Source organism: Colias philodice, chromosome 25 (genome assembly GCF_061535455.1).
Source record: "Colias philodice isolate Cphi_HAF_F1 chromosome 25, ilColPhil1 Martin Lab GWU primary, whole genome shotgun sequence".
NCBI classification, from domain to species: domain Eukaryota; kingdom Metazoa; phylum Arthropoda; class Insecta; order Lepidoptera; family Pieridae; genus Colias; species Colias philodice.
In genome coordinates, this window is record NC_143110.1 from 4421116 (window position 1) to 4441423 (window position 20308).

The 20308-nt window shown below is 34.1% G+C and overlaps 1 protein-coding gene across 2 annotated transcripts in view; it reads left to right on the forward strand.

Annotated features, from left to right (window-relative positions):
- The window catches only part of LOC149477311 (uncharacterized), a 57715-nt gene extending 39769 nt beyond the window's left edge, over positions 1–17946 (forward strand). The window contains exons 3-11 of one of the 2 annotated variants that reach the window (XM_089710807.1): positions 2729–2826; positions 5884–6000; positions 6276–6422; positions 10572–10715; positions 15048–15176; positions 15937–16030; positions 16248–16355; positions 17182–17314; positions 17638–17946. In XM_089710807.1, coding sequence (XP_089566933.1) covers positions 2729–2826; positions 5884–6000; positions 6276–6422; positions 10572–10715; positions 15048–15176; positions 15937–16030; positions 16248–16355; positions 17182–17314; positions 17638–17710 — 1043 coding nt within the window. In that variant the 3' untranslated portion in view covers positions 17711–17946. The remainder of the gene's footprint in view (positions 1–2728; positions 2827–5883; positions 6001–6275; positions 6423–10571; positions 10716–15047; positions 15177–15936; positions 16031–16247; positions 16356–17181; positions 17315–17637) is intronic. The other variant, XM_089710806.1, reaches the window with a different exon arrangement.
- The last annotated feature ends 2362 nt before the right edge of the window (positions 17947–20308 follow it).

Sequence of the window (20308 nt, forward strand, 5' to 3'; positions counted from 1 at the left end):
GTTAATCCCTGCGTGTATCGTTTGATTAAATTTCCCAACAAGTTTGAAACTAGATAAACCTCTGTGTGGTGAAGAAGTATTCAGAGCTAACCCCGCTTGATTCGAATTATCCTATTTTATCTGTGAGTTATGTTATCTGTGCTGATTTCAAATGTCAAACAGAATTGCCGCCCAATTTAGTTAGGACTTTGTGGAATGTGAATATTTCATAGGCAAGTTAATAAAAAGGAAAAATAATCTGTAATTTAACTTTATCTTAGAGGACATATGTATAATTTCTTTTAAAAAATATATCCAAAATGGAGCACTTACAATTTTGAAACCCGTAGGCACAATAATAACAATTCTTAATCTTAATATGTTGTCACGGGCACGTAGATTTGCTGCCTGTTGTGTACGAAATATCAAATATGTACATAAATAACTAGCAGCTCGTCCCGGCTCCACCCGAGTTGACCGGGCTGGAAAGAAAATGAAATATTACGTATGTCACTCATAGATAGGCTTTCGATTGGTAAAATAATAGATCACTTCTAAGTGATAAGGCCGCCTAATAAACTATACTGTTTTTTGTTTTGTATATTAGCAATAAGTTTTCTATGTATAGTTCTATTGAAGAGTAAATAAATAAATAAATAATAATTTCGCATTCAGCTCAGTATATCCAGAGATCTCCCTTCAACGTCACAAACTCATAAATTCACATTACCTGTTCCTAGTATCAGTTTAGATTGAATAACATCGCCTATTATATCGAACATGTTCATATATCTCCGCTGACGTTCTTGACAAACCCGTCGCCTATTGCATGTAGGTATATCTAGAAATTGTTCTATAATATCTATCCGCTAACATCCCTGACCTACACTTACAAATTGCCTATTGCCTATTTACAAATTCTCTAGAAAATGTTCTACCATATCTCTCCGCTGACGTTTCTAACTTATACCTACAAAAGAGGCCTAAATATTTGATTGTGTAACCGATCTGCTATTTGAGTAGACTTGGGGACCGGACACAAGACGATGTCCATCAAATAGTCTTGTTTCGACCTACGTTTGTTTCATCTGCCTAAATATTTGTTCCAATTTTGGTTTTGATTGCAAGTAGCGTTCGATTCAATCTGCCGCTTGGCAAATTTGATCATAAATATTGATACTAACATGTCATGGAAGTCCATGTTATCAAATTATTTATGGTAAATGTGTATGGAAATTTATTTATGGTAAAATTTCTCTTGACTTGACTTTCTCTTATAATTTTGCCAATGATTAGAATACCATTGCAGAAAAGGCAAGCTTAGAAATGTCGCAGTCCGGAGTCCTATGAATGTGCTAGTCATTCAATCAAGTAGATTCATTCAGCAGATTCAACCAGATGACGGCGATAGATATATTATGTGTTGCTATAGATGCGTAGTATGCCTTCACCAAGCCTTCTCGTAATAACCAAAATGTGTAACCTTCCTTATTCGTCACATGAATCATTAAACAAATCAATCAATATTTATTAGTCCCTCTTTACATCGATAATTATATATCTCTATATCTACACTGAGCAATACTATCAATTTTAGTGATTAATGTACAACTAGCTTAGCATTCCCTCGAGGAATTAGCGGTTCGGGCTAATTGCGTTCAGTGAGCCAGTTTTACTAAATCTTCGATTTACACAAATACCCATTAATTTGAAACATGCTTTGGGTTATTTGCATTCGAAATAATTGCTGTTTTATTAGCATACAAGTTTTGAATCCGTAACTTCACTAGATTTGTCCAAACTAAATAAATTATTATGGTTCTAAAACTTAATAAATTATGTACTAAAACCTGCAAAAAACTGCATCAAAATCCGTTGCCGTATTAAAGATTTAAGCACACATAGGGATATAGGGACATAGAAAGCGACTAATAATAATACCTATAGTGATGATTTATTCTTGAACCACTCTGGCTATTAAAACAAACCGTATAAAAATCCGTTGCGTTCATGTTTTATTTCTATAATGATGTGATATAATATGAATTGGATTTCCATTCTACGACGGTAATTACTGAAGATTAGAATCATAAAGTTCGAGTTATAGGTTTTTATTTACCCTTGCAATAGCAATAGCTGGTTATAAAATTATTATTTTTCTTCCGACCTTTCTTTAGTGGTCAACAATTTTGATAAAACTGCGTTTTACTCTTAATATAACACTGAAACAAATAACGCAAAATGGAAATTTTTAATAGAACATAATGGATGCATTGAAATCCCTCTATGCTTTATGAAATAACGCACGAATCTACCTGATTTTTCAATTAATACCGCCACAAATCCAAACAAAGATTAATATTAAACATGTTTCAGAATTTCATAAATCCACGAACCGCGGATGTTGTTTCGTCGCATTTTATGTGCTTTGGTACGCGTTGAAAAATTAATTTACCAAGAGAGGTGTTTGATGTAGGCGGGAAAAATGACAGCTGTCAAACGGGTATTAAGCTTAATATTAGGCGTATAGCTACTATTATGTATTCTGTGCTATTAGGCTGAATGTTTTTTTTCTCACCAATGAGTTCTTATAGATGATGTTTGACAGAAAAGAGTTGTTTTCATCATTATTTTAGATTTTTCTTCTTCATAACTTTAAATTTTAACAATATACACACGTCTCGTGATAATTATTAAAAGATAAATCATTTCAAAAGTATGAATACCTATATCTATCTTTTTTTCACAGGTGAATGGCGCGGCGAAAGAAGGATGCTGGACATCACACGCGACAAGCCGGTGAAGGTGTGCGTGCGTGTGGTCGTGCCCGTCAGAGACCATCCCAAAGTGAGTGTGTTGAATATTTTTTTTTTGCATTTGTGTATGCGTCATTTTAATACAAAGGTGTTTTTGACATGACAACGTCTTATAATTCAATAGCGCCGGCTGCACGCAAGAAAAAACATGACACATACGGCGTTACCTCGCTCTGAGGCGTTCCATGTAAAGCTTGAAGTGCAAGCGAGAGCGCGGAACGAGCGACAAAGAAGCACAATCGGACGTTGTCACGTTCAACTATCGTCAGTAAACCGACTTTACAGACAACCAATTTCTTTTATATAAATACTAGCTGGCCTACTGTCATTATCAAAATCGGTCCAGCCGTTCACGCGTGATGCCGTGACCAAGGGATATAGAGATTTCTTATTTTTATCATTACACGTTAAATTGCAAAAAATATTTTGATTCCACATCAAGCCAGTGGAAATTGATTCATTGGCTTGATGTGGAATTGATTTAATGCATTGGATTGATTGTAAGTTCAACATCAATTGCCTTGTAATGTTTTGGGTATACATACCTGTAAATTACTTGTGTTGGAAAATAAAGAATAAAGAATCAAAAAATAAAATCAAAAATATTTGTTCATATAAATTAGAAAAAGCTATTGTTATTACGCATTAACGCTAAGAAATTAAAACATTTAAAATAAACTTATGACAAATGTAATAAAACTGTTTTAACTCTATAAAATGGCGTTACAAGCGACGAACGAATTAAAGAGGAGGTCAATAGATTTTCTTGTAGTCTTTGTGTTCAGATGTAAGAATTTCTTAGCACTATTTTTATATTGTATTCTTTTGTTTAACATTTGCGGTTGATTGCAGACTTCTTTATTTAACATTGCTTTTTATTTGCATCTCTACATTTATATTACACTAGCGGTCCGCCCCGGCTTCGCCCGTGGTGGTTTTATTTCGCAATAAAAGGTAGCCTATGTTCTTTCTCAGGGTCTAAAGATTGTCTGTGCCAAATTTCATCAAAATGCGTGAAAACCATACATACATACATACTTACACACATAATTACAAACCTTTCCTCTTTATAATATTTATATTTTTACACTAGCACTTGAAATATATTTAATCCAAAAGCCATTTTTTTAATTTGAGTTGAGTTTGTCTTATAACCATGTACTTTCTACATTACATTGTTATTTAAATGAAAATTCGAAGAATCGTGTAAGCATAATTCACGTTTGTATTTTTTGTTATGCTTTTCACTCAAATGCGAAAGAAATATTTACAAATATTAAATAGTACGTCATACTCATGTTATACTTTTTCATGGAATACTTACAATGATGGTTGGACATTTTTCTACTTTTATACATTGAAAAGATCAAGAACAAACTGCTCTTACATCCATTCATATACTTTTCATAGACGGCTGTTCCATATACATAAACTTATATACTTATTATTTTTTAATGAATATAACATTTTTCATACACAGTTAGCTAGAAGGAAATACTAATAATCTGAAAGCTTATACACTTATTCAGCCATTAACACAGTTTTCATAGTTAACAATCCGCCCACTCTCGTACATTACGATTTACGCTACATGCCATGCTGTTTGTTTTCCTCTCAGCGGTTAGCCTAGCCAACGACCGTATATTATATGACTAGCTGTTCCCTGCGGTTTTACTCACATTGCTCCGCTCCTGTTGGTCTTAGCGTTATGGTATATAGCCTATAGCCTTCCTCGATAAATAGGCTATCTAACACCGAAAGAATTTTTCAAATCGGACCAGTAGTTCCTGAGATTAGCGCGTTCAAACAAATAAACAAACTCTTCAGCTTTACAATATTAGTATATTTTAACACAGTTTTCATAGTTAACAATCCGCCCACTCTCCTACATTACGCTACATGCCACGCTGTTTGTTTTCCTCTCAGCGGTTAGCCTAGCCAACGACCGTATATATGATTTATGCTATTTTATACTTTACCTCCATTTGCACGTGGTTCTGTAGATTATTCTGGATTCTTATGTCATACTAACTTCGCTCCGCGGTTTCACCTGCATTGCTCCGCTCCTGTTGGTCTTAGCGTCATGATATAATATAGCCTTCCTCGATGAGTGGGCTATCTAACACCGAAAGATTAGCGCGTTCAAACAAACAAACAAACAAACAAACTCTTCAGCTTAATAATATTAAGAATAGATGTGGTACTTGTATTCCATGTAGAAAATCCATGCTGCATATTTACAGGAATCACATTAAAAAGAGAAGAAATATATCATGCTGTTATTGAATTGCCTTACTCTTACCGCAGAATACTTAATAGTAGCTAACGCTAAACTTACTAGAAACCTCCTGATGGGCCATCTTCACAATGGGCAGCGTTGGCTCAACAAATGATCGTTGATGTTTGCCGCCATTTAGGCGATTATGATTAAACATCTACAATGACGGCCGATCACTATACATTAAGAGCGTATACGCACTATGCGGGTAGCCGCATTGCGGGTAGCCGTCCGGCTGACCGCAAGCACAATTATGTACGTAATATTCATTTCTATGCGCACTGTGCGGTCTGCGGTAGCCGCATCGCAGTGCGCATAGAAATGAATATTACGTACATAATTGTGCTTGCGGTCAGCCGGACGGCTACCCGCAATGCGGCTACCCGCATAGTGCGTATACGCTCTTAGGCCCTCTACACTATCTTGATTGCGTCTACTCACCCAACGCTCAGAGATGTTAGGTTATAATATTCACCCACGCTGACATTTGATGAGCGTGGTCGTATTACAAATGTCACAGGTCGTTGAACTTTTTCGTTCTGAAACGTGCCGATTTCCTCGTGATATTTTACTTCATTGATTGGATTGGATTGAATAAAATATGTGTTTATTTTTCAGCTTTTTTATAGGTTACTATGGTTGCAAATAAAGTAATGAGTATGTGTACCTACGCAGTACGCACAAGCATGGATGAGGATAAGATTAAAATATAAAAACGAATATGTTACTATGAATTCCTCTATCGAGTACATATTAATGACAAACTTTAAATGTTTTTGATAATTTATTAAACACTTATTTTGTTCGCAGTTTAATTTCGTTGGAAAACTACTGGGACCAAAAGGCAATTCGCTGAAACGTCTACAAGAAGATACGATGTGTAAAATGGCGGTTCTAGGACGAGGATCTATGAAGGATAGACAAAAAGTAAATATTGTATGTGGATTGTCTTACTAAAACACGTGATATTTATAACCCAATCGAGCTTAAAAGGGGTCGGTTTTTCCTTGTATAGACGAAATATGAGTTGGACTAGCTAGACAATAGTTATGTAGTTCCAGTTAAAAGTTATGTTTAGTATCTTAACTATCGAACAATTAAACAGATGTATGAATGTACATTTGGATGGTTAAATAAACAAATCGATGTTCAATTGAAACGCCACATCGGTAAGATGATTAAACCTTATTTATTTATTGTAGGAAGAAGAGCTCCGCATGTCAGGTGACCCAAAGTTCTCCCACCTGTCGGAGGAGCTGCACGTGGAGATCAGCGCGTTCGCGACGCCCGCTGAGGCGCACGCGCGCATCGCCTACGCGCTCGCCGAGCTCAGGAGATTCCTAGTGCCAGTAAGTTCCATACACTGTAGCAGGGGCACTTAATAGGCTCACGGACGAATTCTACCATACCCGAGGCCCCGTCGGTGATGCGGCTTGACGGAACACAGTAGGGTTTTGGTCGGTAGGAATCCGACATAACCCACGGCCCCTACCCCGGAGGCCGTGGTTATCTATGCAAGATTTCCCCACTTAAAAAAAAGGGGCACTTAACAGCAAATAGCAGCACGTGGAGATCAGCGCGTTCGCTTATAAACTAATTGTTAATACCAATATGCTATAAATTATTTTAACTCCTCTGTACGTAAAGATATTTCATGTTCAACATATTCGTTTTAAAACCTATTTTTACATTCAACTTTAATATCAATTTTGTTACAATGTAAAGCGCTTCGTATAAAATGATTTTATGACCAAATCGGGAGCATGTGCTTAAAATTATGAGTCTTCATACGTGGTGATGGAACTACGCGAAATTAATTTTAAGCGACGCTTTTATTACATTATATGCTGAGCGATTATTCTGCCTTTTTATAGACTCTTTTTGATATAAAATTAAGCTCTTACTAATTAACATTTTAATAAAGTACTAAGTTTATAAGTTTATACTTTATACGTTTTCCTCTACTGTACCAAAGGTTGTCTGGAAGAAATCGCTCTAAAGCGATAAGACCGCCATTTGTACTTAGTTTAAGCTATATTTAAGTGTCTGTATTTCTCTTTTATTCTCTTTAAGTGCAATAAAGAATTGATAAATAAAATAAATAAATAAAATAAGCAAAATTGTGTTATACTAAATTACTAATATATCTCGTGTAATATTTTCACGATAAAGTACGTACAACAAACAGCCCATGCCTATAAAATTAAATTAGAATTTTGCTGTCGCGACAAAAAGTCACCTTTGTCCTTCTTCAAGGTTTTCATCTCTAAAGAAATATATTATTCCGTTATAACCTAAATATCTTGAACCAGGAGGCTTCATTTAGCCAACAGGCTAAATTTTATAATAAAGAGTGATAGAGTTAATTTAAAAAATATTTCTCTAAGTTTTATATATAGATTTACATTCCACTTATAAGACGTAACAGCTATCCCGATCTTTTTGGAATTTGGTACGGAAATAGATTATAGCCTGAATTACCTATTAACCCATAGCTAAAACTATTTTTAACCCGAGTACCAAGCGAATATCCCTGCGGGAAAATCTACCAGACACTTCGTTATAACAGTTTTAAAATGCTCACAACATGGTGTTTAACATATCATACATACTCATTTTATTCCCTCATTATAATATATTATCATATTCTAAAAGAATAAATTACTCAAGCTATATCGAGGTGTTTTAATAATCGTGGTTTCATCAAAAAGAAAATAATTAAACATTCTTAGAACGTCTGAGACGAAAAATGTTGTGTATTCTTTCGTTGTGATAAAACTAAATTGAGCCGTCAGAAATCCAGAGCTAGATTGCAGACAAAATATGTAAATTCTAAACCAAAACAATTACCATTTTCTACGTGATGACGTGAAATTATACGGTATCACGAAATATTTCCGAGGAATATTCACCCGCAAATATAAGTTACACTAATAATTTTGCCGCCACTCTCTACCAAATTATTGTTGAGAATCAGACGTGTTTTCTGCAATATTGTTGAATTTGTTCTAATGATCGTGCGATCGAGATAATAATTCCTTTTGTGCTATGAGAATATGCACACCTTTATTTTTAATTAAATAAATACGGATGTATTTTATACGAGAAAGGTCTGAAGCGATTGAAGATTTTTTCAGTTAAAATTGTTTTAATATAGCTACAGTGGTTAAATTAAATATCTTCAATTGTTACTTCCGTATGAATAATGTTTTGATGTAATTCAAAGCTTTTAGCGTTAATTATTTATTATTATCGAGCGAGTTTGGTTTATAACAGAGTGCGACTAACTTACTAATGCTGTTTAGTTGTGATTGAGAACGAAATACTAGAAAACTTAATATATTCGTCGGCATTAATGATATTTTATTGGCAATGCTTATTATTTTTATAGATTGCATTATTTTTCAGTAAAATTTGAAACATAAAAAGTACTTTAAAAGGACTTAAATATACAAACTTTGATACAGATATCGCAAAGTTAGGTTCTACATTCTATAATAATAGGATCCATAACATTTTATTTCCTTCAGTTTTCGTATTTACTACACATAATAAAGTAGAGTGTAAGATATTATGTGTTTATCACGAAAAGCAGGGCTTTTCAATTCCCCTTACATTTCTAACTTATACTAATGAGTCATTTTAAACATTAAATACAATTTGCAGTGCATTATTTATCTATGATTTATTCATCAACAGCTGACGACCTTATATACCTTATATATATAGATATGTAGCCACAATCACCCTGTCTGTTAAGCTCATTGTTTCACACAATTCTGTGATGCTTCGAGTGTAACCGTTGTATGGAACATGACTTGAGATACTGCCTATTGTCCGGGATAAATTAATCGAAACACGTGTGACGTGTACGGAGTATTCCATTGGTCAACATTGAGATAATTATCTACGTATGGAGGAGACACCACGAACAAAATCTGTGCGCCATTTTTTTGCTCTAAGTTTTAAAAATTATTATCTAGTTAGGTACTTACCGATAAAAGTTATTCCTTTGCACTTTTCCGTATTATTTGTGCAATATCGTAACACACACGAAGGCATATTTGATGCGTTTCACTTACAACTTAAAACAAATAAAAAACGCCATATGGCGTATGTTGAGCGGAACATAAGTGATAGTAGGCGGTGTCGTCTTCATATGTATATTGTATATCTCAATGTTGGTCAACCATTATTTAGTACTGTTGTGCTATGTATTCAAGCTGAACCGGGGGACAAAAAACGTTCACTGTGTATAGGATAGTGTAAGGTTTATAGTCGAGCCAATTTAATAGGCAACATTTGACGTCTATCAATTTTATCTTTGAAGAGAGGTAACTTGCTTAAAAACATCGATTAAAGTGAATTAATCGATACGCACTTGAAACATTTGTCAATCGAACTTGAAACACATGTCAATTTTAAAATTCATCAGGCGAATCCCTGTCCCATTAATATACTTTCTTTCGTAAATTTTAAGAGCAAAATAAGACAAGTATAATACATAATTAAAAAAACACAACACATTTATTAATTTATGGTGATTTTTATTCACAAGTAATCAATGCATTCGATTCTAGATGTCAGATTTCGATTTTTAGAGTAACGTCTCTGGTATTTAAAAAGAAAAAAGGTTTATTGACACAAAATTGTAGCGACGTCAGTTCTTTAAATCAGAAATTGTTTATTATGTTTAGCATGGTTTATCAGTAAAATCAAATCTTAAAATTACTTGTATCGGACATTATTATTATAAATATGTAATCGTAATTGAAAAAAATTAAGCAAATGTGCAATTCTAACAAAACGAAATATCATATTGTTATTCTACGTCGTCGTTACTAGGTTACGTTGTTGAATTTTGTTGAACTGTCAAATGTTGCCTATTAAAATGGCTCTACTATAATTGTTTGATTATGATAAGGAAATAATGAGAGATTGATAAATCCACTAGGTAAATTATGTTTGGTAAATTGTATGATATCTGTTGTTATTTCTTATATATTCCGTATTGCAACGCCTCTAAAATGATTTGATAGAAGTAGAAATTTGCATTTATAAAAAAACATCAAAATACTGTAAAATTAAGGTATTAACTCAATCTAATGGAGAAACTTATGTAGGTACAATTCAACATATTGTGTTGTGAACCCAGTCTAACAAAAAAAAAACACCATTAAACATATGATAATATGCCCTTTCTCTGATGTTTTTAAATCTCTCTTTTTATAAATACATTTAGAATTATCCAGTATCCACTACTGCATAAACTTTATTATCTTCACCGTTTCACGCGCGTGGCTCCGCTCCTGTTGGCCTTAGCGTAATAGGTATATAGCCTCCCTCGATAAATGGGCTATCTAATCCCGAAATAATTTTACAAATAAGACCAGTAGTTCCTGAGATTAGCGCGTTCAAACATACAAACAAACTCTTCAGCATTATAATATTAGTATAGATTATTATTTCACTAATTAATATTATATTTCCTTGAACAGGATTACAATGACGACATAAGACAAGAGCAGATGTTGGAGATGCAGATATTGTCATCACAGAACGAACAAAGGCGGCCCACTCCTACAGATTCTTGCAGAAGTAATAGCGAAGAGACCTTACCTCTACGAGACTCTAAACAGAAGGTAATTTAACTTGATATTCAGAATTATTTATTTATTAAGCTATTGCATAGCTTCTATCGCGGGCCTTGAGCGCAGGGACCGATAATTCTAAATAATAATTGATAATTCTAAATTTGCCTCGTAACCATCTGCAAAATGCAACTCTGCGTGCATAGTCCCCAGATTGCAATGCTTGGACTAATCGCCCATGGCGGTAGCATTTGCAGCCGTATTTCTTCCATGTTTTTAAAACTATCCAGTGCGAACAACCAACTTCGACGGCAACTTGACTAGACTAGACTAAACTAGACTAGACTCGCAATTACCTTTCGCGTCGGTACATGTCGCATTGGGTATTTATTCCTGTACCATTCCAATGCAACTGTTGGGTTTTTATTATTTAAAAAGTAAGCCTCTAAACAGATCTAAACGTTCCAAATTATTTAAGGACATTTTTAGTGAAGACAGAGTGACTTTTGGTAACTTTTGTTTTCTATGTGTTATTGTTTACATAAGCCATAAAAATGTGACGTGTTCGTTCGATATTCAAATTTAAATAATTTTTTATCTCGTGCATGAGCTGCTCCAGCTCACGCCCCGCGTCGCTGGCATGTTATGCTGCTGTGCCTTTGTCTTTTTACTTGTTCATGAATGAAAATAGTTTTTCGCGATTTCTGACTTTTCTAGTACTCATACCTCAGTTGGTCTTTTAGAGTGTTTTGATCCCCATGAGAAACTGGATCGATTTGCATCAAAAAAAATTTTTTTGAAAACTGCCGATTTCCTTGCTGACCGTACATTTTTTCAAAAATCTGTGAATGCAGATTAAAATTTCTCAAGAATTTAAGGATAGTCTCCTAAGAACGTTTTCATGTAGCTACAACGGTTAAGGTACCTGCCCTTCATGCCCCATCTTAACCTTCCACCCTGTATAGGTACTAGCTTTTCGCCCGCGTAGTCAAAGGAAATCCCGCATAGTTCCCATTTCCGTGGGATTTTCGGGATAAAAACTGTCCTATATGTTAATCCAAGCTATCCTCTAGTGTTCGCAAAATTTTATGAAAAACGGTTCAGCAGTTTTTGAGTGAAGCAGTAAAAAACAAACGTACAAACTTTCGCATTTATAATAAATATAAGTAGGATGATGGCATATTATTATTGGATAGTGTTTTTTATACAAATATCTGCCTAATTTATTTTGGTTTTGTATGTTTAACTTAAAGATACATAGAAAAATCAAAATTTAAAATATAGCAAAATGTATTTCCTCTTACCTTTTAGCAAACTTATGCGTTCTAAAGATAACATTCAAAATTGATGGTGTGTCGTTATAGTTAAGTAAAGCTATGATATAATTAAAAAAGCTAGATACGTTACCCGCTCTCTAATTTGGCAAGAAAAAACTCAGCTAAGTGCCCGAGTTTCACTTAGTCACGCACCATGCAGCGTCGTAGCTGGACGTTATTTTAATCGGCAGTTGTTATTACGAAGTACATGAGTGAGACATGTATTATGTCTCGTGCGTGAGAGTGAAAGAGAGAACAACTTTATTGGTGATAATGCGTTAGTAAGTACTAAGTAGGTATGTATTAATTTACGCTGTTTTTTAGTGCAATGATGTTGGCGTATGCCGCGTCTACTAGTATAATAGAGTCATTGAAGTAAATCAGATTTATCTCTGAGAATCGACTTTGTAGAAGTATATCCGTTCCTTTGGGAATTAAATCTTATAAATATTCTAATAATAAATATTATAGCTAGAACCGTGTTCTTAGAAATGCAGTTGGCGCAAATGGGCTAACTCGTTAGCTGTGCAAGAGCTTCGAATAATACAAATCATTGTTTATTTTTAGCTAGCTTTCCGCCCGCGGCTTCGCTTGTCTAAAACCTAATAAATTTTATACTAAAACCTTCCTTAAGAACAACTATCCATTAGTTAAAAAAGAATGAAAATCGGTGCAGTAGTTTAAGTGCAGTAGTACGAACAGACAGACGTGTCGGATGACTTTGTTTTATAATATTTAGGTACTTAGTAATAACTAATAATACCTACAACAGATTTCAAACAAAATTTTAACATCCTAAATGAGCCGTAAAAATATAAGGTAAGGTATGTAGGTGTAGGTAAGGTGTAAATATAAGGTAAGGAAAACAGAAAGCTATATTCGGGAAAGTATAAAAACAAGACTCAGAGAATAGTTAAGCATACCTACTTTAAATTACGCGAAGCAAATTGTGTCATTCTTAAAACATCCTGTATTTTAGGTACAAGTTAAGAGAAAAAAATGAAATGTTCATAAAACGCTTCATAATGCAATAAAATATTTGTTTATCATTTTCACTGGAACTCTTATATACAAGCGTGATGGTTAGGGAGCCAGGTGCAAATTGGGTTCATTATTTCCTCTCAAGAGATAATTCGTCAGAAGCATCAGAGTATAGTATTATAAAGCCTCGTGAACGTCAGCTGGCGCTCGGTTGGGGGGGTGAGCGGTTGTAGCCTCCCACGCACATAGGAAAAAAAATACATTCATTCATTCATTTCCTCTCAGCTAAAAATTTGTCAAATTGTAGCTAACCCAATATCTCAACGAAAAAAAATAGTCAGCTGGTTACAACATGGTGTATTATACGTCAGCTGGTGTCTCGAACATGAAAGTTAAATTTAAGGAAAAATTTATTTTCCGTTATTTCCTCTCAAACAAAAATTTACCTGATGATAGCTTATATGTAACTGTGGATAAATATATATGTCAGCTGGCTGTATCTTGGTGGAAAAACCGTCAGCTGATACGGGAGGCTACAACCGCTCTTCCCCCCAACCGAGCTCCAGCTGACGTTCACGAGGCTTCATAATACTATACTTTGATGCATTTTACTAATTACCGCTTGAGAGGAACTTGGTCATAAAATCTGTTCCTGGCTCCCGTACTATGAGATATTATTAAATCAACGTTTTAAATTGTCTGGTTGGAGACTGAATTAATTTCACAACTTTTTTCACGGTCCAAATTGCTTTAAGATAGACGAACAGTTTTCGTTTTTGTTATGATACAAAATTTTCATGTATCTTTATTTATCTTTATTTTTTAGTGGTAGTCGAATTTCGTCTTTTGTGTTTATAGTCTCGTATACTCGTAAAAGGATGTATTTGCAGAAAAGACGAAAAATACTGTTGATGATGGTAATGATTTCATGAAACAAATAAATGTAAAAAAGAGCGTGTGTACCGAGCTCACGTGTCAGAAGTGAAACTTCTTTGGCAAGATTCAAAGATACCATACCGTCGATTTACTCCACGTAACGTTGAAATTTTACTTTCAACGCGCCTAAAGAAGTTACATATCAATAACGTTAAGTCATGAAATGACTACAGCTTGACTACAGAAAATATCTGCTGTTATTGCATATACATAGTATGTACAAACTAATATTATTAAATTATTTAGTAATACATAATTATTATCATAGATAATGATGGAAATCAATTAGTGGTGTTCAATTTAATTGGTACGCAAATGAGATCAAGTGATGCGATCGGATTATCGTCTAATTGCACTTCATATTAAATGATTTTCATTAATTTGGATTTCCACGTCATTAAATTATTGTTAGTTAAAAATTGAGTTATGAAATAACTTGTTAGTTGTTGTTAATTAATACAAATTACACAAACATTTTGTGAATTATGTTCATGTTTTTTTTTATTGTTTTTCATTGAATTGACTTTTAAGAAGATATATGGCACGCCATTCAAAAACTCACTCGTCGCCTTTACATACATAATAGTATTTAGCTTATTGTTATAAGGATTTAGTCTTTAATTTCTTTTTATATTCCATGCTAATTAATAATTATTTTTTGGATAACTGTTGCAATTAAATTCGTCCCATATATTATGGGCCTGTTACACGTAAAGTATTTATCGTGATTATTATTTCATCTGTTCCGTATTTATTGATAGACGTCTGCTTTTATTAATCGATTAATACACTATAGAACACAAGTTCAATACTAACATTCATCAATATGCCAGTTTCACGTTCAATAAAATATATCATGATACATTATGGTGGCTCCACATTAGCGCCGTGAATTCACGCGCGTTATCACGCTACGAGTTCAAGTTATAGTGTTATAACTAAGTTATAGTGTTATAACTATTCAAGTTACAGTCTACAACACTGTAGACATACAATTGTGGAGTACCCGAATGAGGGTGCTTATCCACCAATAATGAGCGATCTATGGTATGATATCCAATGGTATCGCTGCAAACGCTAAACACTTCAAACTACATGAGTCGTTAGATATTTATATGTCATGTTTATATTATCAAGTGTTCTTGCACAGGTACTAGCGGTATCTCCAGTAACCCCGTCACTAGCGAGTGCCCCCGTGCTGCCGGTGCACGCTCCGAGCGCGCGCGACTTCTCCCCGCCTGCGCCCAACCCCGCACCTGAACATCTACCGCACCATCAGGTAAGTGTACCTACGTACTACGTACTTACAGTATCTATACATACTTATAGTGCTTACATATACTTACCCTATTATGTCCAAATTGTTCTTGCCTTATTATTTGATTGTTCAAATGGTTCTTCGAATCTTATAAATACTGCCTGGAAGGACCATTACAGATAAGTATAATGTTCGATGCCTATGTAATTTTGTTTGTGCTTCGTCATAAAGTTGTATAGTTATGTTTTACGTAATCAGCGTGTGAAAAACTATGGTTGGTTATTTTTATTATTATGGTGAAGGTTCCATTGATAATATGTGTTATGTACCTACATAATATCTGGGAAATATCTTTATAAGTACAATCTTTATAAAAATATTTTCAAATAATAATGTAGACTCAATAGATTGAACTTTCTTTCGGTAATATTCCTTTACGATTCTTGGTGAATTGATATTTTTATATGCAAAGTCGCTTCAAAGTACACCGATACCCGAATAAATGGGCACTTTAAAGTTTGACAACGGAGGCTTTTACCGACCATTGTATAAATTATTCCAATACTACCTCTACCTAAATATATTTGGCTTGCTGGTTTTCTTTTTAAATAAATAGGCATAAAATAAAATTATTTGGTGTAGTTTTACATTAATGGAATATGTTCCTTCCCACACTTTGTCGATTACAAAAACAAGTAATTTAATCCCTTATAATACTATTATAGTACTTTAACCGACCCATACATGTAGTACATGATAGTTATTATGAAAAATATTGCAGATAACAAGTCCCTCTAACCACGGAGTATTAGTAGGAGGAGGGCTTATTCAACAACCGCCTACACATCATCTTCTTACGCAAAGTTCGATACTTGGTAAGACTTCTTTTTTCTGATATATAAGCAAATTCTGTATTTTTAGACTATTCTTTTATCTTTTTTAATATTTAACACAACTAACAGATCTAAGTATTCGTATTGATTTCAGCCAGGGTTTAACTAAATTTTCAGATCTTGTGAAATTGTAATGCATTAGAGGCTTTGTATTACTAAAATTGCTGCTTCTAACAAACTAACGCAGAGCGCTGGGCAGGTGGCGGCGACATCCTGGGGCTGAGTAGCCCCGTGCTGGGCGGCGTGCTGCACGCGCACCCCGCGCTGCGCGGCGTCAAGCCGGCCGCCGTGCACCTCGCCTCGCAAGGTCGGTACGTCGCTCTTACTTACACCCGCCGACACGCAGCACCCGTACCGGCCCAGCCCCGCGTGACTAAAGACTATTTTGCACAAGTTATGCTGCATTAAATATACACTGTCATAATCTACTTAACTTGCTGATTTTATAAAACCTAATATGTATTTAAAAAAATAGAGAAACTTCTCTATTTTTACGTGGCTTTATAACTATAAAGCCACGTTTTAAGTGAATGAATTCCGTAAAATTTTACAGCAAAATAAAACAAACTGTTTGATATTTCATTAAATGTCTGTTACGACGGCTCTTTATAGGAATCTGAACAATCGCTCCGATTGCCAAAAAACCTAAAAACCGCACTTCTCTTACAAATTAAAAATTCCAATTATAGTTGAAACAAGCTGTGGCAACAGCAATTTCCTTTTATACCTTTTGCAATCACTTCTACAGTGAAATTCTTACTTCAAAAGTAAAATATATTTTGGTTTGTAATTTTAATATTCAATAAACTCAAACTCAAACTCAAACATTCATTTATTCAATTAGATTCAATTAGACTACTATTTAGTAGAACTTTCGAATCGTCATTAAATACTTAATGTGTTACAAAATAACATACGTAATATTTCATATTACCACATATTACAACACCAACAATTATTAATATGGCTGTGTATCATTTTGCAAAGTTTTTTTTGTTTGTACTTCGGCAGCTCCATGTGTTTTTGTTCTTTTCATTAAATTTTTTGTAGAAAATATTGTTCCAACAATATCGTATCATAATCAGAACCTTTGTATCGCTTAGTCCTCACTCCTATATTGTTGTTGTGCTCAGGTGTTGGGTCGGGTGGGGGCACCCGCAAGCGGCCGCTGCTGGGCGGCGCGCGGGGCGCCATCTCGCCGACTAAGCGCGCCGTGCTGTCGCTGCTCGCGCGCGCGCGCTCCGCCACGCACAAGCACGCGCACGAGTGAGTGCACGCCTTTATATTGTTAACGAGCTCAGCTGTTAGGCGCCTGTGTATCTGCAAACGTTCCTAGCGGACGTGAGTACATGCCTTTATACCGTCTCATACTGTTCACATCGTATGAAACAGTGTAAAGGCGCGAATATGAAGCAGTACGAAATACAAACAGCGCTGTGCAATACAAATAAGATAGTCGGCGAAAAACACATCAAAATAAGTGAATTACAAGTACCTAAAACGCTAGGATTGTGCAGATCCCACTACCCACTATTTCGATCACCAAAAATTTATCTATAAAATAAGAATAATAAAAACTATTGTTTCAGACACCCAGCACTTCTACCAGTCTTGCGGGATGACTTCGTGAACGGCGTCGGCGTCAATATCAACCTAGCATAATATCTAGTCAAAGTATTATTAGGATAATGTTATGTAAATAATTTCTGTAAATAGGAAGCTTAGCTATTTAAAATCCCCATCGTTTAAAATGATTTGGACCCAAAAATATTATTGTTTTATTACAATGTACCTGATTGTAGACCATGATGTACTTCTAATGGGCCCTCCTCACAATGGGCAGCGTTGGCCCAACAAATGATCGTCCATGTTTGTCGCCATTACGGCGATTATGAAAAAACTAATAAAAAATAAATTCTCTAGAACAGTATATAATATTATATTATAGCATAATATCTATACCAAAAGTTAACCTAACTGCTATACGATAGTTCCCAGAAACCTATTAGTATTTAGATCAAGAAGGTCATACTAATAGGTATATACAAAGAGCAATTTTCTTATAAATCATAATATTAAAGCTATAGGGAATTAGATTGAATATTTAATGTGATACAAGACCAAAAAATTGAATCAATTTTACTCTATACAATATTATAGAAGAAATTTACTTTAATTTATTACGCCCACTTCTATGAATTTCAGAACATTTACCTGTATTCTTAATTGATTTTCTAATTCATAATTTTTCGGGCAATTGATAAAATAACTAGTATTTTAATAAATTCATTATTAAAATTAATCAAAGAATAATTCCACATAATATTCATAAATTAGTTCAAGAATTTGTAATATGAAACTTGCACTAAAAACTAAAATAATTTCCTGTCAATTCATTTCCATGTTTACAAACGACTCGGCATTTTGTATTACGTCGAAAATTCGGCATCATTTTTTATTGTTGCGTTAAAGTGGTACTTTAAAATTACGAGGATACATTAAGTTATTGTAAAGTAATGAATTGTAAAAATAAATAAACAGGCTCCTTGTGAATGTTTTGCAATGGAGTGAATGAAGGAATGGAAATTCTGAGCGTTGCTACACTGACTATGGCTGCGCTATGGCGTTTGTAAACGGCAAAATAATACAATTTGACTGCAACATGGCCACAATTCATAGTATAATAATTGTTATTGAAATTTATTACAATAAAATGTTTCAACTATATAACAAAACCTGTATGAAGAATAAATTATAATAAGAATCGCATTTAATATTGTTGTTGTTTTTTATCCGCATAAAATTTTAAAATATTATGTTATGTTTACAAATAAATTTTCAATTCAAATTTTATTTCATCAAACTCACAAAAGAGAACACAATAATTGCGAAAGCTTATTATAGTTTTCTCTTTTATCAACGAATTATAGTAACGATTTTATGAAACATAATTTTTGTATTATTCACCAATCATTGTATAAAAACTGAAAGTAATAAATGATAAGTTCGAATACGATTTATGATTTTTATTTTTCCTTTTACTATGTTTCCTATATTTCATACTCCATTATTAAGCACCACATTGTATTTAGCAAATATAAGATCGAAAAGTTGTAGACTACAGGCCCATGTTGAAAAAGTTATGGGTCATTTGAACCACCGGGTGACCTATCTAGAATGATATAAGTGCATAAAATAATAAAATTTAGCACTATAGGTACTTGTAAGCTGTCCAACTGAGTGCAGATGAAAATTCGAAAGTAGATACAGGTAGAGATTTTTTTCCCTTGTCTCCATGATTTTTGTACGGCGTTGCGGAATAATGGATTAAAAGCAGTATTGAAATAGTATGACACAGATGCCGTACAAAAATGGTGGTCCATAAAGTCGGAATTTATTTTTATTTTCCGACAATTACCGGGATAAATTTGGTCATTTGATGTTGTACGGCATTTGTGGAATGGAATAAAAAATACGTACAGTAAGTATGCTATACAACAGAATAATAACTAGTAAGTGATCGTTTGGACATATCAAGGAATAACTGTAGCGATTTTTAAAACTACACGAATTATTTCCGCTGAATGCTGATGGTCCATTTTCGGCTTTATTTTCTCAGGCATACATCATACATCATTAAGGTGACTATTTCAATAGTTAAATGAGAGAGTGAGATTGTCTGTCGTGTGTAATATGAATACTGAATTAAGGTAAAATGACTTTAGTTTCAAACACTCGCAAACACTATTATAATAAGTGATCCCTTGTTACGCCTGTCACACGAATTGGATAGTAAATAGTTAATTAAAGTTGTTTTCGGACCATATTTTATTAAACTAGTTCTGGCGGAATAAATCTAATGTAAGAAGAATCTGGCGAAATTCTACTTATTAATATTATAAATGCAAAAGTTTGTGAGGATGGGTGGATGTTTGTTACTCTTTCACGCAAATACTACTGAACCGATTACAATGAAATTTGGTATGTAGGTAGCTGAAAGGCCAGAATAAAACATAGGCTACTTTTTATCCCGGAAATCCCACAGGAACGGGAACTATGCGTGTTTTTCTTAAAAAACGCGGGTGAAACCGTGGGCGGAAATCTAGTCTACAATAAGTTAACATTATTTTAGTTATACATTAAGCATACTTGTATACGTAATATTGGGTCCACTTAAGCCTCTGAAACTAATCAAAATATGATCTCTTTATTATCATCTATTGACATAACATAAGAACCAAGAAAATTAGTTAAAACGTA